At 41.7% G+C, this 20708-nt stretch overlaps 1 protein-coding gene across 1 annotated transcript; it reads right to left on the bottom strand.

Moving 5' to 3' along the window:
• Positions 1-13083: 13083 nt before the first annotated feature.
• GDF3 (growth differentiation factor 3) lies at positions 13084-19315 on the bottom strand. The gene is made up of 2 exons (XM_027093390.1): positions 19012-19315; positions 13084-13973 (listed from the first exon to the last, which is right to left on the bottom strand). The coding sequence occupies exons 1-2, from the start codon at positions 19277-19279 to the stop codon at positions 13147-13149; spliced, it is 1095 nt and encodes a 364-aa protein (XP_026949191.1). The 5' UTR covers positions 19280-19315; the 3' UTR covers positions 13084-13146.
• Positions 19316-20708: the final 1393 nt, after the last annotated feature.

Below are 20708 nucleotides of genomic sequence, written 5' to 3'. Positions count from 1 at the left end.
AAGTCCAAGGGAGTCTTCGGGCCTCTTCATTCAATGTCAGTGTTCCTCTCTTTCTACCATGTGAGCAGCTCCTGTCTCCTTTTTTATTTTCTTTCTTTTTCTTTAGCCTAGGTCAATCTCTTTTCCAATGCTCTTCCTCCTTGTAATAAGCACATTGTTCCTTCTTCAATGGTGGTTTCCCTTCCTTTAGGTTGCTCGCCTTCCAGGAATTCAGTGCTGCTGCCAGAGAAGCTGCCTTCAATTTTTCATCTTCTTGCTTCTGTCGTTGTTCCCTGTTGTTGAATAATTTAAAAGCAACATCTACTAATTGAGAAGGGTTCATTCCAAATGCACCATCTAACTTCGGTAATTTTTTCTTTATATCTGGGGCACTTTGCCCAATGAAAGTCATATTTATCATCCTTACATTCTCAGGGGCCTCAGGGTCTGCATCCGTGTAGCACATATAAGCTTGATAAATCCTTTCTAGGAGCTCTGCTGCATCCTCATTTGGTTTTTGTTTTATCTCCGGAATCTTGCTTAACCTCTTTTGTCTAGGTACCCCCTTTTGAAGACCCACTAAGACACACCTCCTATAATGTTCTAGAAGTGGCATGCCCCCACTATTAGGATCCCAGTTAGGCTTAGCGATAGGGACTGACAGATTTGCTTCTGGATTTCCATTTGGATCCACTAGGTGGAGCTGGTGTGCTTCCTCTCTAGCCTTGTCAATGACCATCCTCCTTTCATCCTCAGTAAGCATTATATTCATAAGAATGTGAATGTCCGCCCAAGTGGGATGGTGAGTGGCAAATATGGAGGGGAAAAGTTCAGTCACACGGAGGGGGTCCTCTTGGTAAGCAGGGTTATAGTTTTTCCAGTTAAGCAAATCCAAAGTAGAGAATGGATTGCACATCCACAGGAACCCAGCGGGCTGGCCATTTGCATTAAGGCCTCCTCGGCACAAGGGAAATTGCACTGTTGCGGAAGTGGCTCCCGGTTCAAATTCGGTGCCCTGTTGGGTCTTAGATGGTGATACTAAACGAGATCCCTGTGCCCCAGGGGTTAACAGAGAAAATTCTATTCTCTCCCCATGGGTAGGGGAAACAGGAAGCCGTGAAAGGAGTGAATATGTTGACGGCATGGTGGGGGCAGTTGGAACAACTGCCAATGCAGCCTGTTCAGCCAGTGGGGGAGCTGGATAGGCCAGAGGCGGGTTTAAGTTGTTATTTATTTATTTATTTATTTATGGCTGTGTTGGGTCTTTGTTGCTGTGCGCGGCTTTCTCTAGTTGTGGCAAGCGGGGGTTACTCTTCATTGCAGTGAGCGGGCTTCTCATTGCGGTGGCTTCTCGTTGCGGAGCACGGGCTCTAGGTACGCAGGCTTCAGTAGCTGTAGCTCGCAGGCTCTCGAGTGCAGGCTCAGTAGTTGTGGCGCACAGGCTTCGATGCTCTGCGGCATGTGGGATCTTCCTGGACCAGGGTTCAAACCCGTGTCCCCTGCATTGGCAGGCGGATTCTTAACCACTGCGCCACCAGGGAAGCCCTGTTGGAAGAATTTTAATCACCGTTTCAATTTCATTACTTGTGATTGGTCTGTTCATATTTTCTATTTCTTCCTGGTTCAGTCTTGGAAGGTTATACCTTTCTAAGAATTTGTCCATTTCTTCCAGGTTGTCCATTTTATTTGCATAGAGTTGCTTGTAGTAGTCTCTTAGGATGCTTTGTATTTCTGCGGTGTCTGTTGTAACTTCTCCTTTTTCATTTCTAACTTTATTGATTTGAGTCCGCTCCCTCTTTTTCTTGATGAGTCTGGCTAAAGGTTTATCAATTTTGTTTATCTTCTCAAAGAACCAGCTTTTAGTTTTATTGATCTTTGCTATTGTTTTCTTTGTTTCTATTTCATTTATTTCTGCTCTGATCTTTATGAGTTCTTTCCTTCTACTAACTTTGGGTTTTCTTTGTTCTTCTTTCTCTAATTCCTTTAGGTGTAAGCTTAGATTGTTTATTTGAGATTTTTCTTGTTTCTTGAAGTAGGCTTGTATTGCTATAAACTCTCTTAGAACTGCTTTTGCTGCATCCCATAGGTTTTGGATCGTTGTGCTTTCATTGTAATTTGTCTCTAGGTATTTTCTGATTTCCTCTTTGATTTCTTCAGTGATCTCTTGGTTATTTAATAACGTATTATTTAGCCTCCATGTGTTTGTGTTTTTTACGTTTTTTCTCTGTAACTGATTTCTAATCTCATAATGTTGTGGTTGGAAAAGATTCTTGATATGATTTCAATTTTCTTAAATTTACTGAGGCTTGATTTGTGACCCAAGATGTGATCTATCTTGGAGAATGTTCCATGTGCACTTGAGAAGAAAGTGTAATCTGCTGTTTTTGGATGGAATGTCTTACAAATATCAATTAAATCTATCTGGTCTATTGTGTCATTTAAACCTTGTGTTTCCTTATTTATTTTCATTTTGGATGATCTGCCCACTGGTGTAAGTGAGGTGTCAAAGTCCCCCACTATCATTGTGTTACTGTCAATTTCCTCTTTTATAGCTATTAGCAGTTGCCTTATGTATTGAGATGCTCCTATGTTGGGTACATATATATTTATAATTGTTATGTCTTCTTGGATTGATCCCTTGATCATTATGTAGTGTCCTTCCTTGTCTCTTGTAACATTCTTTATTTTAAACTTTATTTTATCTGATATGAGTATTGCTACTCCAGCTTTCTTTTCATTTCCATTTGCATGGAATATCTTTTTCCATCCCCTCACTTTCAGTCTATATGTGTCCCTAGGTCTGAAGTGGGTCTCTTGTAGACAGCATATATATGAGTATTGTTTTCGTATCCATTTAGCGAGCCTGTGTCTTTTGGTTGGGGCATTTAATCCATTCACGTTTAAGGTAATTATCAATATATATGTTCCTATTACCATTTTCTCAATTGTTATGGGTTTATTTTTATAGGTCCTTTTCTTCTCTTGTGTTTCCCACTTAGAGAAGTTCCTTTAGCATTTGTTGTAGAGCTGGTTTAGTGGTGCTGAATTCTCTTAGCTTTTGCTTGTCTGTAAAGCTTTTGATTTCTCTTTCGAATTGGAATGAGATCCTTGCCAGGTAGGATAATCTTGGTTGTAGGTTCTTCCCTTTCATCACTTTAAATATACCGTGCCACTCACTTCTGGCTTTTAGAGTGCTGCTGAGAAATCAGCTGTTAACCTTATGGGAGTTCCCTTGTATGTTATTCGTCGTTTTTCCCTTGCTGCTTTCAATAATTTTTCTTTGTCTTTAATTTTTGCCAATTTGATTACTATGTGTCTTGGCGTGTTTCTCCTTGGGTTTATCCTGTATGAGACTCTCTGTGCTTCCTAGAGTTGGGTGGCTATTTCCTCTCCCATGTTAGGGAAGTTTTCGACTATAATCTCTTCAAATATTTTCTCAGGTCCTTTCTCTCTCTCTTCTCCTTCTGGGACCCCTATAATGTGAATGTTGCTGCATTTAATGTTGTCCCAGAGGTCTCTTAGGCTGTCTTCATTTCTTTTCATTCTTTTTTCTTTATTTTGTTCCACAGCAGTGAATTCCACCATTCTGTCTTCCAGGTCACTTATCTATTCTCTGCCTCAGTTATTCTGCTATTGATTCCTTCTAGTGTATTTTTCATTTCAGTTATTGTATTGCTCATCTCTGTTTGTTTGTTCTTTAATTCTTCTAGGTCTTTGTTAAACATTTCTTGCATCTTCTCAACCTTTGCCTCCATTCTTTTTCTGAGGTCCTGGATCATTTTCACTATCATTATTCTGAATTCTTTCTCTGGAAGGTTGCCTATCTCCATTTCATTTAGTTGTTTTTCTGGGGTTTTATCTTGTTCCTTCATCTTGTACAAAGTCTTCTGCCTTTTCATTTTGTCTATCTTTCTGTAAATGCGGTTTTCCTTCCACAGGCTGCAGAATTACAGTTCTTCTTGCTTCTTCTGTCTGCCCTCTGGTGGATGAAGCTATCTAAGAGGCTTGTGCAGTCTTCCTGATGGGAGGGACTGGTGGTGGGTAGAGCTGGGTGTTGCTCTGTTGGGCAGAGCTCAGTAAAACTTTAATCCCCTTGTCTGCTGTTGGGTGGGGATGGGTTCCCTCCCTGTTGGTTGTTTGGCCTGTGGCGACCCAGTACCGGAGCCTACCAGGCTCTTTGGTGGGGCTAATAGCGGACTCTGGGAGGGCTCACACCAAGGAGTACTTCCCAGAACTTCTGCTGCCAGTGTCCTTGTCACCATGGTGACCCACAGCCACCACCCATCTCTGCAGGAGACCCTCCAACACTAGCAGGTAGGTCTGGTTCAGTCTCCTGTGGGGTCACTGCTCCTTCCCCTGGGTCCTGATGCGCACACTACTCTGTGTGTGCCCTCCAAGGGTGGAGTCTCTGTTTCCCCCAGTTCTGTCAAAGTCCTGCAATCAAATCCCGCTAGCCTTCAAAGTCTGATTCTCTAGGAATTCCTCCTCCCGTTGGGAAGCCCGACGTGGGGCTCAGAACCTTCACTCCAGTGGATGGACTTCTGTGGTGTAAGTGTCCTCCAGTCTGTGAGTCACCCACCCAGCCCTTATGGGATTTGATGTTATTGTGATTGTGCTCCTCCTGCCATCTCATTGCGGCTTCTCCTTTGTCTTTGGATGTGGGGTATCTTTTTTGGTGAGTTCCAGTGTCTTCCTGTCGACGATTGTTCAGCAGTTAGTTGTGATTCCGGTGCTCTCGCAAGAGGGAGTGAGCGCATGTCCTTCTGCTCCGCCCTCTTGAACCCGTCTCCAAGGCACTTCAGTTTATTTAACGTTCAGGCAGAGGGGCAGGGTTCCCTGTGGCAGGCTATTATGTATGTTACAGCTATAGACAGCATCCTTTTAGTGATTATAATAACAAAAGCAACAAAAAGCAAAGGTAAAAGAAATAGATTTTGCTCTTCCTCGTTACTGATGGGCACAGATAGGTTACTAAGTGGTGCTTGCAGTGATGGAGGTGGTGGTGGAGGTGCCCCGGGAGGCCTCCATCAATAAGGGAGGAGCAGGTGGTGCTGGGCGAAATTAGGGCTACAATGGATTCGTAACAGCCCGCGTTGTAAAACTGTCATCCAACTTTTCATTTGGAATCCTGGAATCCTCCACCATTGGAGGAAGAAAACTTTTCTTTTCTCTTTGTACCATCAGTCTACTACCTGGCTGCTCACTTTTTTTTTTTTTTCTTTTTCTCAGTACGGGCCTCTCACTGTTGTGGCCTCTCCCGTTGTGGAGCACAGGCTCCAGACGTGCAGGCTCAGCGGCCATAGCTCACGGGCCCAGCCACTCGCGGCACGTGGGATCTTCCTGGACCGAGGCACGAACCCGCGTCCCCTGCATCGGCAGGCAGACTCTCAACCACTGCGCCACCAGGGAAGCCCATGGCTGCTCACTTTTTGTTTGTTTGTATTTCTTTTTTCCGTGCCTCGTGGCATGTGGAATCTTATTTCCCCAACCAGGAATAGAACCTGTGCCCCCTGCAGTGGAAGTGCAGAATCCTAATCACTGGACTGCCAGGGAATTCCCTCACTTTCTTTATTATGTAATTGCATAAATGCTTGAACATACGGGATCTCCCTTGCCTTCCATTCCTGTGACAAAACAATTCTAGCTGGAGAATGATACAAGAATTTAGGCTACTAAACAAAGGCCACCTCTACTCGCTTTCAAGAATGTACATTGGTCAAACAGCATTACAATCAAATACGATTCTTTTTTTAGTCATAGGTTTATAACTATAGGTCCACCAGCCTGCCAGAGTTTTCCCCAGGGGGCTGTTGGATGGAATCAAAGAAGTGCTTCCCATATTCGATCAGAAAAACATTCATGCGGGCACAGACCAAAAGCAAATCAGAATCCTCACCAGCAAACGGGAGCCTCAAACCAGAACAACAAAACCAAACAGCACAAAGCTCAAATTGGCTTCCAAGTCCCACTAAGCCTGTGACTTTAGTCCCAGAGGCACCTTCCAAATGGGATTCCTGAAATGGGGAATCCCCCCGGTGGGAACCAGGAGTTCCCCAAACAGACAAGGCCAAAGGGGCCTCGGCGTGCAAGCTGGGGGACTTACCCTAATGCTGGCCAAGGTGTTACAGCGTTCCAAATGCTGTTTTCCTCCTTCCCCCAAATAATTCCTCGGAGTAGGAGGTTCAGGCTGGCGTGGGGAGGAGGAAGAAAGGAGTGTCCTTGAGGCGAAGGTGGCCTTAGCAGATGCTAGGGCGACCCCATTTCTCCCTCCACTCCGCCTTGGAGTTCTGACTGCCAGCATGGTGGGCTGGGTGTAACCCGGGCTCGACCTTTCCAAACACCAGGTCCCAGGCGATCTGACCTTTTAAGGAGTCCTCCAACCCTCCGCTCTGTATAAGAGGCCGGCACGAACCTCAGAGCTTCTGATCGAGCCAAGGGACCCCAGTGGGGCCATCCCTGAGTTTTTCCCCCATACGAGCCACCAAATTTGTTGCCTAAACCCGGACTCTGTATACTGGGATCAAATTGAATCCCAGAGACAGAGTTTTGGGTGAAGCAGAAAAAAATAGCTTTATTGCTTTGCCAGGCAAAGGGAGCCACTGTGGGCTTAATGCCCTCAAGACTGTGTGTTTCCTCGGAGCGGGCAGTGAGGAGTAACGGTTCAAGGCGCAGAGTGGTTGATAAAGATCAGGGTATGTGCAGGGTCTGCATTCTTTTCCATCCAGAGATCATCTGAAGACCGTCAAGGCTGGCATCAGGTGGTCTCGTGATGGGCTTCTGTGATTCTCGAGGTTATTACCTTCTCTTTGGGATGAGGAATGCTTACAAAGAGGGGAGGGTAAAGGGGAGTGTTCAAAAGAGAAAAATACTAGGTGCAATGATAAAACTAAGCAGAAACCAAACAGGTCATCTGAAAAGCAAGTCAAAGTGAGTTAGTTAAAACAGGTCAGAGCAAGATGGAGGCTATTCTAATTAGGTTTCAGAAATCTAGCTGGAACATCATATGATGACAAACTACCCTAAGGCAGAATCTGTGCCCTTCTTTCCACCTTTCAAGGCATTCAATAAATGTCAAGTTGAAATGAATTAAATTGATGGTGAAATTTCAAACCAAACCGGCCTGTGGCACATGGACGGGCCTGCCATTAAAGATCATGAGTCTTGAAATGTCCTGAAATACACGTGCTATACACGTTGTGTATAATTTATTTCTATTTTGTGCCGTTCTGCCCAAATCACAGCATACAGCTTGACTCACTGGCACATGCCTATTTATAGACTGATCTAACTGGACCTTTAAGATTCTAAAACGAAGTAGGGTAATGTGGCAACAAAGCCAGGAGGCCAGGAATGCATGTTTCTCTCTAGGTTCGTGTGTGACCTCAGGAGATGACTTGATTAACTCAGGAGTGAATAAACCTGCCAGCAGCAGAACTACTAGCGGAAGGAAGTAGCCACTATCTTTTTAACAATTAAAAAAAATAACATGAAGGTATTAAACACAGACACCACCCACCCCCCCAAATCAAAATCTATTTCTTCAACTCAGGAAATCTGTCAGTAACAGTTCAGTTCAATGCAGAGGTAAATTTAGCAAAGCAGCCTCAGGAATTGTGGTCAGTCAGGTTGGTGATACATTCTTGCAATTTCAGTAATTAACCCAAAGAACTCAAGTTTTAAGGTAAGAAAGGTCATGAAAGAAAGGTTGATCATTATCAGGCTAATGTCAGAACAGGATTATCATAGTCAATGTCATACTCAGTCAAAAAAAAAAAAACAAAAAGTAGAGAGTTCCCTGGTGGCATAGTGGTTAGGATTCAGGCTTTCATTGCCGTGACCCGGGTTCAATCCCTGGCTGGGGAACTGAGATCCTGAAAGCCGAGGCACGGTCCAAAAAAAAGTAGTATGGAAGGTGAGGTGCATGCAGCCTGGGGGACATACACCTTGAAACATCTGGGTGGGGGAAAGAAAATATTAGAACTTCTATCCCTGAGACACTGAGATGAGGGAAGAAAGCATTAGAACTTCTGTTTAAAACTTTTAAAGTACCATATACTAATATAGTAGTTAATTAATATAATTTGAATAATCATGTATTCATATATTGCGGTATATGCTAATTTTCACTTAATATTCAATATAGTGACATAGCCATTAATCATTATGATTTGAATAATTAAATATTCACATATTGGGGTATATGCTAATTTTTCACTTATAGATATTTGAATAATTTATAGCCAAATAAGCTAGATTTTAAGCACTGTGGTGAAAGTGACCATCTATCTTTATTTCCCAAGACCTAGTACAGTAATTGGCATATAATAGACACTCAATAAATAATAAAAGTAAAACTAGAGATAATTTACTTCAGAAATAATCTGCCCAACAGGATGATTTGTAATGGGATCACCCCAATCAATATGATCAGCTTACATACTCAAGAAAATAGGCCTGGCATGTGGAGTATTACAAATAAAAGAGCCAGAATTCAACCAAGCATGTTGTTGGATTCCTTCCTGAAGAATATTCATAGGAGCGGCGTGGTCTGAAATGACTAGACTTCCTCTAGTGTCTGGATCTGGACGTTCATGAACCTTGCTTGCCATTTAGACTTCAACTAACTCCCTTCCTCTGATTTCCTAATACACATTCGGATGACTACTTGTGCCCTTTTACTTTTAAGGAAACCCAGTTCGCTGGCTGGCCCTCTTCCCTTGGCATCTTATCGTAAACTCACACACTGATAAGTGGTTCACATGTGAAATTTTTATGACTTTTGCTTATGCTAATCAGACGTCCTTGTTCAAGTCTGAGGGTGCATCCAAAAATCCTGGCCCCTCAAAACAGAGGATACGGCTGGGACCGCAGTGGCAAAGCAAAACAACCATTGATTGATCTTTCTTCTGTTCTATCCATTTCTTAGCTCTTAAACAAATATAATCTGAAAGTGCTTTGTAAACATGTTGGTTTTCCTACTGTTGGCTTTGTCTCGATTGTTCTACTAACTCGTTCTGAATGATGGTTTGTCCAAAGTCATCTTCTCACTGATACCATCAGAACAGTGTTTCTCATTCCAATGACACGCTTGACAAGCTGAGTGCGTTTTTTGGGGGGGCAGCGCTGCGCTTATGCAGGATCTTATGGGATCCTTATGGGATCGAACCCATGCCCCCTGCAGGGGGAGCACCGAGTCTTAACCACTGGAGTGCCAGGGAAGTCCCTGAGTGCATTTATTTTTTTAATTTATTTATTTTTTTGCGGTACACGGGCCTCTCACTCTTGTGGCCTCTCCTGTTGTGGAGCACAGGCTCCGGACGCGCAGGCTCAGCAGCCATAGCTCACGGGCCCAGACGCTCCGCGGCATGTGGGATCTTCCCGGACCGGGGCATGACTTCCCGGACCGGCAGGCGCACTCTGAACCACTGCGCCACCAGGGAAGCATGCTGAGTGCGTTTTAAGGATCACTTTTTATGGCTGAGTAATATTCCATTGTATATATGTGCCACATCTTCTTTATGCATTCATCTGTTGATAGACACTTAGGTTGCTTCCATGTCCTGGCTATTGTAAATAGAGCTGCAATGAACATTTTGGTACATGACTCTTTTTGAATTATGGTTTTCTCAGGGTATATGCCCAGTAGTGGGATTGCTGGGTCGTATGATAGTTCTATTTGCAGTTTTTTAAGGAAACTCCATAGTGTTCTCCATAGTGACTGTATCAATTTACATTCCCACCAACAGTGCAGAGGATTCCCTTTTCTCCACACCCTCTCCAGCATTTATTGTTTCTAGATTTTTTGATGATGGCCATTCTGACCGGTGTGATATGATATCTCATTGTAGTTTTGATTTGCATTTCTCTAATGATTAATGATGTTGAGCATTCTTTCATGTGTTTGTTGGCAATCTATAAATCTTCTTTGGAGAAATGTCTATTTATGTCTTCTGTCCATTTTTGGTTATTTGTGGTGAGGTGGATGGACCTAGAGTCTGTCATACAGAGTGAAGTAAGTCAGAAAGAGAAAAACAAATACCGTATGCTAACACATATATATGGAATCTAAGAAAAAAAAAATGGTCATGAAGAACCTAGGGGTAAGACGGGAATAAAGACACAGACCTACTAGAGCATGGACTTGAGGATATGGGGAGGGGGAGGGGGAGGATGTGACGAGGTGAGAGAGTGGCATGGACATACATACACTACCAAACGTAAAGTGGATAGCTAGCAGGAAACAGCCGCGTAGCACAGGGAGATCAGCTAGGTGGTTTGTGACCAGCTAGAGGGGTGGGATAGGGAGGGTGGGAGGGAGGGAGTTGCAGGAGGGAAGAGAAATGGGAACATGTGTATATGTATAACTGATTCACTTTGTTATAAAGCAGAAACTAACACACCATTGTAAAGCAATTATACTCCAATAAAGTTTTTTTAAAATAAATAAAGATCACTTTTGTTGGTGTTCAAGAGGTGCATTTAGAGTTGTTACAATCTCGTTGTTACAATCTCTGTAGTTTCTTCTCCATTGTCCTTACAAATTGTGTATATTCACGGCTGCCCTACACCGAAGTCCTAGACAAATAGATTGCCAAGAGATTTTGTATTCACTCCACACAAATGATTGTTAACAGTCTGTGTGAATGTCCTTAGTGTCCAATAACAGCATAATGGGTAAACCAGTTGTGTAATATGCATGTAATGGATTACTATCCAGCTATGGAAAAAATCAGTTATATTCATACCTGTATCAACCTATAAGAATTTCTGAAATAATAAATTAAGAGAAATAAAGGGTTAGAGGGCTTCTCTGGTGGCACAGTGGTTGAGAGTCCACCGGCCGATGCAGGGGACATGGGCTCGTGCCCTGGTCCGGGAAGATCCCACGTGCCGTGGAGCGGCTGGGCCCGTGAGCCATGGCTGCTGAGCCTGCAAGTCCGGAGCCGGTGCTCCGCAACGGGCGAGGCCACAGCGGTGAGAAGCCCACGTACTGCAAAAAAAAAAAAAAAAAAAAAAAAAAAGGGGTTAGAAAAATACACTGCAATATTGTTTCTATAAAGTTCACATATTTGTGAAGCAACACTTTATAATGTCTATGGATCCAAATATATGTAGTAAAATTATAAAGAAATGAATGGGAAAGGTGGACACCAAACTCAGGATGGTGGTTTCATTAGGAGGATGGGAAAAGGGACTGGGAGGGTTATGCAGGCGTTTTTGCATATATACATAATATAGTTAAATTATAATAATCTACATTTTAAAATTTTTAAATAAAAACAAGAGATCAGGTTAAAAATGATAGCAATACTACAGATGAGAATGGTGAGGTTGATTTAAGGTAGGTAGTGACAATTGGAATTAAAGAAACGACTAGGGCTTCCCTGGTGGCGCAGTGGTTGAGAATCTGCCTGCTAATGCAGGGGACACGGGTTCAAGCCCTGGTCTGGGAAGATCCCACATGCCACGGAGCAACTAGGCCCGTGAGCCACAACTACTGAGCCTGCGCGTCTGGAGCCTGTGCTCCGCAACAAGAGAGGCCGAGATAGCAAGAGGCCCGCGCACCGCGATGAAGAGTGGCCCCCGCTTGCCCCAACTAGAGAAAGCCCTCGCACAGAAACGAAGACCCAACGCAGCCAAAATAAATTAATTAATTAATAATTTAAAAAAGCCGAGTAGCTATTATGATCATTGAAGGGAAGTAAAAACTTAAAAAAAAAAAAAAGAAAAGAAACGACTAAATAAACCAGTGATTCACAGACTTTTCCTCTTTAATTCTCCAAACAAGAGAAGTGACTTCATACTTCCTGATATAACCCAAAGTATCCTACCAACTCTAGAGTTTTACATTTGAAGTCCATGTGAATTTTGCATTTTACCCCATAATATATGCATATTTGTTTTAAGATCAATATATTTTATTTTATATCTTCTATTAATTATAGAAGAGTCAACTTATACTTTTAACCCTGTAATTTCACGTCTGAAATTTTTCTATGGAGATGGGGACAAAATGTGGAGAATGATTTGTGAACAGAGTCATAACACTATTCCACCATGAAAATTGCAAATAACACAATGTCCAATGATAAACATTCTTTTACGTAAAATATGTATCTAAATAATTGTATATAATACAGTCATTAAATTAACTATGTAGATGTTGGTGATTTGAAAAAAATTTCTGTAAGTAAATACAAGAGGATACAAAATTATATGTATGCTCTGATCTTAGCTATAGGATATATAATATTCATAAAAGACCAGAAGGAAATATAGATATCAATATAGATTTCAAGTACTCTTTTGATATATTTTTCTGCATTATTTTATATATATATATTTTTAATTTTATTTATTTATTTATTTGGGTGCACAGGATCTTTAGTTGCGGCATGCTGGATCTAGTTCCCTGACCAGGGATCGAACCCAGGCCCCCTGCATTGGGAGTGCGGAGTCTTACCACCAGAGAAGTCCCTATATATATATACATACATATATATATATATATGTATATATATATATTTTAAGTAACACTGTTAGCATAGCATATGAGGTCTGGCAGAGAAAGTTGATTTTATTTTATTTTTTTTAATTTTATTCTATTCTATTTATTTTTCTGGGGTTGTGCCGCGCTGCTTGTGGGATCTTAGTTCCCCAACTATGGATTGAACCCGGGCCTCGGTGGTGAAAGTGCTGAGTCCTAACCACTGGACCACCAGGGAATTCACCAAGTAGATGACTTTAGAAAAACTGGATACTTAGCTGCTCTAAATCTCACCTTCTTTATCTATGAAACATAAATAATAATGTTTACCTCAAAGACCAGTGGAATATATTTATAAGGAGCACATAGAATAATGCCTGCCTATAATAGAAGATCAATAAATGACTGTTTCCTTCTATCTAGAATCTAATATACTCCCATGAGCGTAATGCAGAAAATTAACTAAGATCATTAAGGCTGTGTGTGTGTGTGTGTGTGTGTGTGTGTGTGTGTGTGTGTGTGTAAGTTTAACTCGGGACATCATTAATCAGGATGGATTTTCCAAGAAGACAAACTGTAAACATAAATATACTGACAATTCAGATCCAAAGGTCATAAGCCAGATAGTTTTATTCGAACATTTACCCCAAGAACACCCCTTCTGTTCTATTGCTGAGAGTCTAGCCACACCCGCACTCATCAGCTACCATGTTTTCGTAATGCCGTAGAATGACATTGTCATCGTTGTCCTGATAGAGCATGGAGATGGGGGACAGCTTGGTGGGAATGCAGACAGCCTGGGGAACTGCTGGGTCAATGGCGTGCATCAGCGCTTGCATGAAAGCATAATTGGAGCTGTTGAGGGAGGTGGTCAGTGAGAAAGGACAATCTCCGTGGCAGTAATTTGCCATGAAACCCTTGGGGGCAATGATCCACTTGTGCCAGCCCAGGTCCCGGAAGTTGATGAACAGCTGGTGACGATGGCAGAGGTTCTTGCAAGAAGCTTTAGAGGCAGGGATGGCTGCTCTCCTTTTGCGGGTAGGAGGGTGGCACTGCTCAGGGTTGAGGGTGACCACCAACAGGGAAGCGTGAAGAGAACGTCTCAGTCTGGCGCAGGTGTCCTCAAGCTGAAAATTCACCCCAGAGGCTCTGCCTCCTTTGACCAGTATCTCTAGGAACAAACCTAAGTTCTTCCGGGGGTAATTATTCCTCTTAGCCACATCCAACAGATTGAAGTGAAGGACACCTTGAGGCCACGGTACTGACTGCAGTGTAAACATTTTACCTGTCTTTGGGGTGGCCCGGCCCCGCACGTGTGGCCCCTGAACCAGGGACAGAGCCAATTCCAGTTCTGGTCCCAGGTTATAGTAAGTGTTGGGCCCCAAGTCCAGGCCCAGCTGGGCCATTGTTAACTGTTCCTCACCTTTAATCGCAGACAGGTTAAAGGAGAGGAGCTTCTGTAGGTGGGAGGAGGCTTGGGAAAGGCTCTCGGAGTAAAGAAAGAAACCTAGATGGGGACAGAGAGATGTGAGTCACCTCCACCTGTGTGATGTAAATGTCAAATGTTATATGTATATCCACATATACAAAACAAGGGCAGGAAATTCTCAGCTATACTTAAACTCTGCCATTGGGGAGGATTTGTTTCTCTCACTCCTCATTTATGGCCAGAGGTTCTTATCTTCATATTGCAGGTCCCCAAGGGATCCTGAATAGAATTTAGAAGGTCTATAATCTTGGATGGGAAAAAGAATCACATCTTTATCTTCACTAAACTCTAAGTGACATTTAGCATTTCTTTAAATTATGAATATAGGCGACAAATCCCAATAATATTGTAAGCATCTATGACACTGTTACCAATAAAAATCATAGGTATGTTCATATATTAAGTTGTTGCAAATAGCTTAAAATAACATTTATGCTCGAACTACTTTGAATTGATGGTATAGTCCCTTCTTTAGATCTTGTTATTTGTTGCATGAATAAAATATCATATGCATTACTATACACACATTCATTTTTTAAATATTTCTATAAATGTATTTCAGTATTTAATTGGTTTCTTTTAAAATTCTAAATATTTTATCTTAGGCGTATAAACCTTTTTCTGAGAAGGGGTTCATTGGCTTCAACTGCCAGCCAAAGGGACCTATGGCACAAAAATGTTTAAGAACGCCCCACGCTGTCAGGTGTTGTAACCACTTAGATTTACTTCAAAACAAACGCCTGTCATCCAGCCAAGGCTGGCCCTCTGGAGCTCCCTTTTGTTGTATCCTTAGGTAATTCTTATCTAAAGCCCACAGTTTTCAATGTCAATAATTTCTAGTCTTTTACTTTTTTTTTTTTTTTTGCGGTACGCGGGCCTCTCACTGTTGCGGCCCCTCCCGTTGCAGAGCACAGGCTCCGGATGCGCAGGCCCAGCAGCCATGGCTCACGGGCCCAGCCTCTCTGCGGCATGTGGGATCTTCCCGGACGGGGGCACGAACCCGTGTCCCCTGCATCGGCAGGCGGACTCTCAACCACTGTGCCACCAGGGGAGCCCTCTAGTCTTATACTTTTGAATACTTCTCCCACTTCACTGGAAATTGAGATGCAATGTGATTCTTCAGTTTCTCCACATGGACCCCCTTCTCTGTATCTTTTGAAATTGTGCTGAACTCTGCCTGTTTGCAAAGCTAACTTCTCTGCTTAGATTTTCATACATCACCTACTCCTCTAGGAAAAGGCCCAATAGAGGATACATTTACCCTTTTTTTGTTTGTTTGTTTTGCATCTTCAATTTCTCTCCACAAATAACTTCTTTGACCTGATGCTACCATCTTGTTTGGTGGGGTGGCTCTACCCTAAGAGATCTTCTAAGCTCATTCAGCTTGTGGAGAAATTACAGTGGAAACCCAGGTATTCTAACCATTCCACCACAATGCCTCTTCAAGCTCATTTAAAAAACAACAAAATTAAAAAGCATTTAAAATTACCCAGGTTCCTGTTCAAGTCTACTATATCATCTCTCCGTTTCTTTTCATTGACCATCTTCTTAAAAAGATTAGTCTATGTTTGCTGTCTCTACTGCTTACCATATATTCTTGTTGTTGTCCAACTCTCTTACCCTTACTGGTCCACTGAAATAAACATCTTTAAGTGTTGACTAACTAGCAAATGCAGGGATGTTTTCACAGGGCTTATCCTTCTCAACCTCTGTGAACAGTTGATCTCTCCTGTTCACAGCTTTAATTCTAACGTATTAGTCTCACTTTTTACTCATATCACTAAATCACATTCCTTAGGCGTGAAAAAAACCCCAAAAGACAGAGAGGAAAAGATGAACAGATTTGAAAACATGAAAATTAAAAAGCTTCTATATTCAAAAGACATCATGTACAAAATTAAAAGCTGAAAGAACCACCAAGAATACTTGTAATATGTATATAAAGAGTTTTACAAATGATTAAGAGCCTCACAAATCATTAAGGAAAAGAATCCTCAACAGGAAAAGGGTCATGATGTGTAAATAATGTATACATTATTTAATGTATAAATTTAATGTTTAAATTTGAAAATTTAATGTATAAATTTTCAAATAATAATACAATTATTTGAAAAATAAAAATGAATGATCCATATTTTAAGATAATAAACATGATAAATATAGTCAATACTGCTGTATGTCGTGTATAAAGAGTAAGTAAATTCTAAGTTTCTAGCACAAGGAAAAAAATGTTTCTGTTTCTGTAACTTTGTATCTATCTGAGACAGTGGATGTTCGCTATACTTATTGGATTTGTTGTTGTTGTTGTTTTGGCTGCACAGCGCGGCTTCTGGGATTTTAGTTCCTCAATCAGGGATCGAACTTAAGCCATGGCAGTGAAAGCGCCAAGTCCTAACCACTGGGCCGCCAGGGACTTCCCTCACTATACTTATTGAGATAATTGTTTTGTGGTATACGTAAATCAAATCATTGTGCTGTACACCTTAGACTTATACAGTGCTGTATGTCAATTATATCTCAATAAAGCTGGAAGAAAATAAAAGACTATATTCTAAGTCTTAAATAAATAAGCAAATAAATAAATGATTCATTGTCCATTTGAAAGGGCATCGTTCCACCTTATTAAAGAAACATATTAAAACAACGAGGTCATGTTTTGCTACCAGATTAACAAAAATTAAAAGCTAAAAGAGTGTTGTTACCTAATGGCCACCCAGTGCAGCACAGATAAGTACACTGTCATATACTAACAGAATGAAATCCTAGACAGCAATGAAAATGAACTACAAATACACACAACATGGATAAATCTCACAAGTGTAATGTTGAATGAAAGAAGACAGACACGAAAATGGATACATTCCACAGTTCCACTTACATGAAGTTCAAAAACAGGCAAAACTAATACGTAATGTTCGATGTCAGGATAGCAGTTACCCTTGTAGAGAAGCAGTGATTAACAGAAGGGGGCACGAAGGATCCTCTGGGGTGCTGGTCACGTACTGTTTCTTTATCTGGGTGCTAGTTATTCTGCAAAACTTCACTGAGCTGTTCTGTACAATTTATGCACTTTTCTGAATGTACATTTTACTTCAATAAGTTTCTATTTTAAAGAGACTACCGTCAAAGTAAGTGAGAATTCTCATACACTCAACGTGGAGTATAAATTTTAAAGGATATTTGCTGTACATCAAAAGTATAAATGTAAAAAAAAAAAAACCAGTATAAATGTGCCTACCTTTGATACAACAATCCCCTTCTAAGAACTTATCCAGGGAAATAATAGAAAAAGTGCGCGCACGCACACACACGCAAATGGATATAAAGCTGCACTATTGTAATATGTTTATGTTCATCAACAGGACATCAGTTACATAAATTGTAGCATGTCTATACAATGGAATATCATATAACCATTAAAACAGGGATAAGTTGACTATATGTTCTGACTTGAACAAAATGTTCATAATACTGGAGGAATGTATAGTATGATCCCATTTATAAAAAAATTACAAGTTTATATTATATATACGCAAAGAAGAAAAGTCTGGAATAATATACATCAACTATTAATGGTGGTTTTCTCTAGGAGGAGCATTAGGGAAGAGTGATAATGAGATCGTGTCCTTTTCCTGTACCATTAGATAGAATTTTGATCATCACAAAAATTAAAAGTTTTTTTTCCATGGTGAAGGGAAGGAAGTAGCCTCAGCTATTTCCTACTCTCTCCTTGGAAAACCCTTCACACCAGCTCCCCTCACCTCTTAACCTTCCTCCAGGAATTGTCCCTGAAGCCCCACCCCCAAGGCATCTAATGGGACACTTAGCACAATGTATGGAAGTCATCTGTTTGTTGATGTGTCTTCTATAAACTCTTAAAAAGCTGACTTTATCATTCATCTCTGTACTCTCATGGTCTTACACAGTTGCCGGCACTTAGTAGGTATCCAATAAATGCTTCTTGGACTCAAATCTTATTTCCAGTTGCTGTAAAACTAACCAGCCAGGGCTCTCAATTCCTCCCACCTCAACCACCTGGGAGGCTATATAGAAATGCAGATTACAACACCCATCTCTTACTTTGAATAAGAATCGGGTGGGGGGGACTTCCTTGGTGGCACAGTGGTTGAAAATCCGCCTGCCAATGCAGGGGACACAGGTTCGAGCCCTGGTCCAGAAAGACCCCACATGACACCGAGCAACTAAGCCCGTGCACCAGAACTACTGAGCCTGTGCCCTAGAGCCCGCGAGCCGCAACTTCTGAAGCCCATGCGCCTAGAGCCCCTGCTCTGCAACAAGAGAAGCCACCGCAATGAGAAGCCTGTGCGCTACAATGAAGAGTAGCCCCCGCTCGCCATAACTAGAGAAAGCCCGCGCACAGCAACGAAGACCCAATGCAGCCAAAAGTAAATAAATAATTTTTTTAAAGACATTGAAAAGAAAAGAATCGGGTCGGGGCGTGAGGGGCAGGAACTAGGCTGGAGAATCAACTTGTAACAGTTGATCTGCATAATTTTTGGTGGGTGGTCAGTTTGGCAAATTACTGAATTAACTGAAGGGTATGACGATGGCATATATTATCGCCTTGTATTTACAAATCAAGAATAGCCTTTTCTACCCATCAAAAGTAATGGGAAGGTACGGAGCAGGAAGCAAAAGTCCCGGGCAAACTGAGCCCAGAGGACCAGGATGAGTAAATTTGGGGCTCAGGAGCGGGAGACTGAGCCCTAATTCCACCCTCACACCTCCACCTAAATTGTAGCTCAAAGCTGTTGACTCAGAAAAAACCATTTTGAATCCTGGCTTTGTTCACACACTAGCTGTATGATCTCGAATAGGTTACAGGTTATCTACTGTCTGAGCCTCAATTTCCTTATTGTTAAAAACTTGATAAGAATACCTGCCTTCCTCTCGGGACAGTGGTTGGGATTAAATAAGATAAAATGTGTAAATTACCAGTACGTGGCCGCCCATGAACCCCTCGGTAATTGTTACTTCCCCTTTATTCCTTTCTTCACACCAGATTCATCTCTAGGAAAGACTCCAATGTCCTCACCTTGATCTGGGAGAAGTCGGAGTATGTTCCCACTGACACCCAGCTCCTTCACGTAGCACAAGTCTTGAGAGACGCCAGTGGTTGCTGCTGCCTCTTGATCCTGGAAAATTCTCTTCAGGATGGAAGGCACAGGTTGGAACTTCTTGGGTGAAGGCTCTTTGTCTAAGCCCAGAGACTGGAGAAAGAAACGTTCTTGGAATTGGAATGTCTGGCCCAAGGCCAGGATTAACAGGAGGCCTAGAGCCAAGCCTGGCAGCGAAGGAAGCATGGCCCCTGAGCTGAGGTGAAGCTGGCTAGTGGGGCTGCAGAGCTCTAGCGCCAGACTGCCCAGCAATTCAGGTGCTGCTAATTTATCTGAGGTAAGATAATCAGGTGTGAATTGCTCTCTTCCCAGCTCCTCAAAGGCAATTGGATACAAAAGCACAGATTTTTTTTTTCTCTTCCCCAGTTCTGCTCTCCCAGAAAAAAATTCACAAAAGAAAGATTACCCACGCAGGGACCTAACTCTACAACAATCTGAGATTTGTCAGCAGTAGACTGAGTGGAAAGCAGATACACATTTATTTTTTTAACAAACACTTATTAAGCATTTATTATGTGCAATGCGCTGAGATGGGTGCTAGGAACATACTATTAGTAATTGAAAGTCTTGTCATTCATAGTCTGATTAGACAAATAACACAGGTAGATTTCTACTAAACTATATCCACAGCCAGGTGGAAAACCAAACCGGGGAGGGAAAACCCCTCCTGGGGAGGCTGATCTACACTCCCCATCTGTTTTCAGCTCTAGGACTGAATTTTGTTCCACTAACTTTGACCTTCCTGATTAAAAGTCAGAAATCAGACTGACTGGGTAATTTCTGTTCCCGTACTTATTAGCTCTGTGACATTGGACGTGTCACTTAACCTTCCTAAATTTTGTTTCCTCAACTGAAAAGAAAAACCTGCCTTCTAATTTGCCATAGAAATCTGATAAGATGATGTGTTAAAAGTGCTCGGCACAGAGCCTGCCAAAAGGTAAGCACACACAAAGTGTTCACAGTGGAGAAAACTTCAAAGCTTAGCAGACATTTTTCAGTAAGACATTCAGGGTAAAGGAACTACACATGTAAAGGCAAGTAGGTTATTGAGCAGTCTAAACAAGGCAGCATACATCAATTTCTGTTTTGGTTCTATGTTTTGTTTTGGCCAAACCATTAGGAGATTTTTCAAATGCTATAGAAGAATTAGCTTGTTGGTCACCCAAATAATTTTCAAGCTTTTTGAGAACAGACAGTTTATCATTTTACATTATTTTATACCACCTATTTTTTTATCTTGATAAATTTTATTACTGCAGTATTGGATGGAAAATAGATGGAAAGAGTATATATAGATATATATTTGATTGCCTTTCATTTTTATAAACAGTAAGCAACTGTTTTATGAAAATTTATCATTTGAACCTTTTAAATTGAGAGTGGTGGGAAGGGGGACGGTTTCTAGTGTCATGAATGATTTGGGGTCACAAATCATTGCCCTGAAATTATAACCATTCATAAACTCAAACCCTTTACATCAGGCTCTCTGAATCTTGGTCAGTTTCTCTCCCACCTATTTTTTTTTTTTTGGCTGCATTGGGTCTTCGTCGCTGTGAGCGGGCTTTTCTCTAGTTGCGGTGAGCAAGGGCTACTCTTTTTTTTTTTTTTGGGGGGG

Source organism: Aethalodelphis obliquidens, unplaced genomic scaffold (assembly GCF_003676395.1).
Source record: "Aethalodelphis obliquidens isolate GAN/ISIS:26980383/991018 unplaced genomic scaffold, ASM367639v1 scaffold83, whole genome shotgun sequence".
NCBI lineage: Eukaryota > Metazoa > Chordata > Mammalia > Artiodactyla > Delphinidae > Aethalodelphis > Aethalodelphis obliquidens.
Note: the sequence above shows the minus strand (reverse complement) of the source record. Positions and strands in the feature narration are given on the sequence as shown.

Bases quoted from the DNA above. Each gene is read 5' to 3' on its own strand.
- GDF3 (XM_027093390.1), bottom strand. From the start codon at position 19,279: ATGCTTCCTTCGCTGCCAGGCTTGGCTCTAGGCCTCCTGTTAATCCTG. The intron at 13,974-19,011 runs GTGAGGACATTG...GTCCCCATCTAG, and splicing joins CCGACTTCTCCCAGATCAAG to GTTTCTTTCTTTACTCCGAG.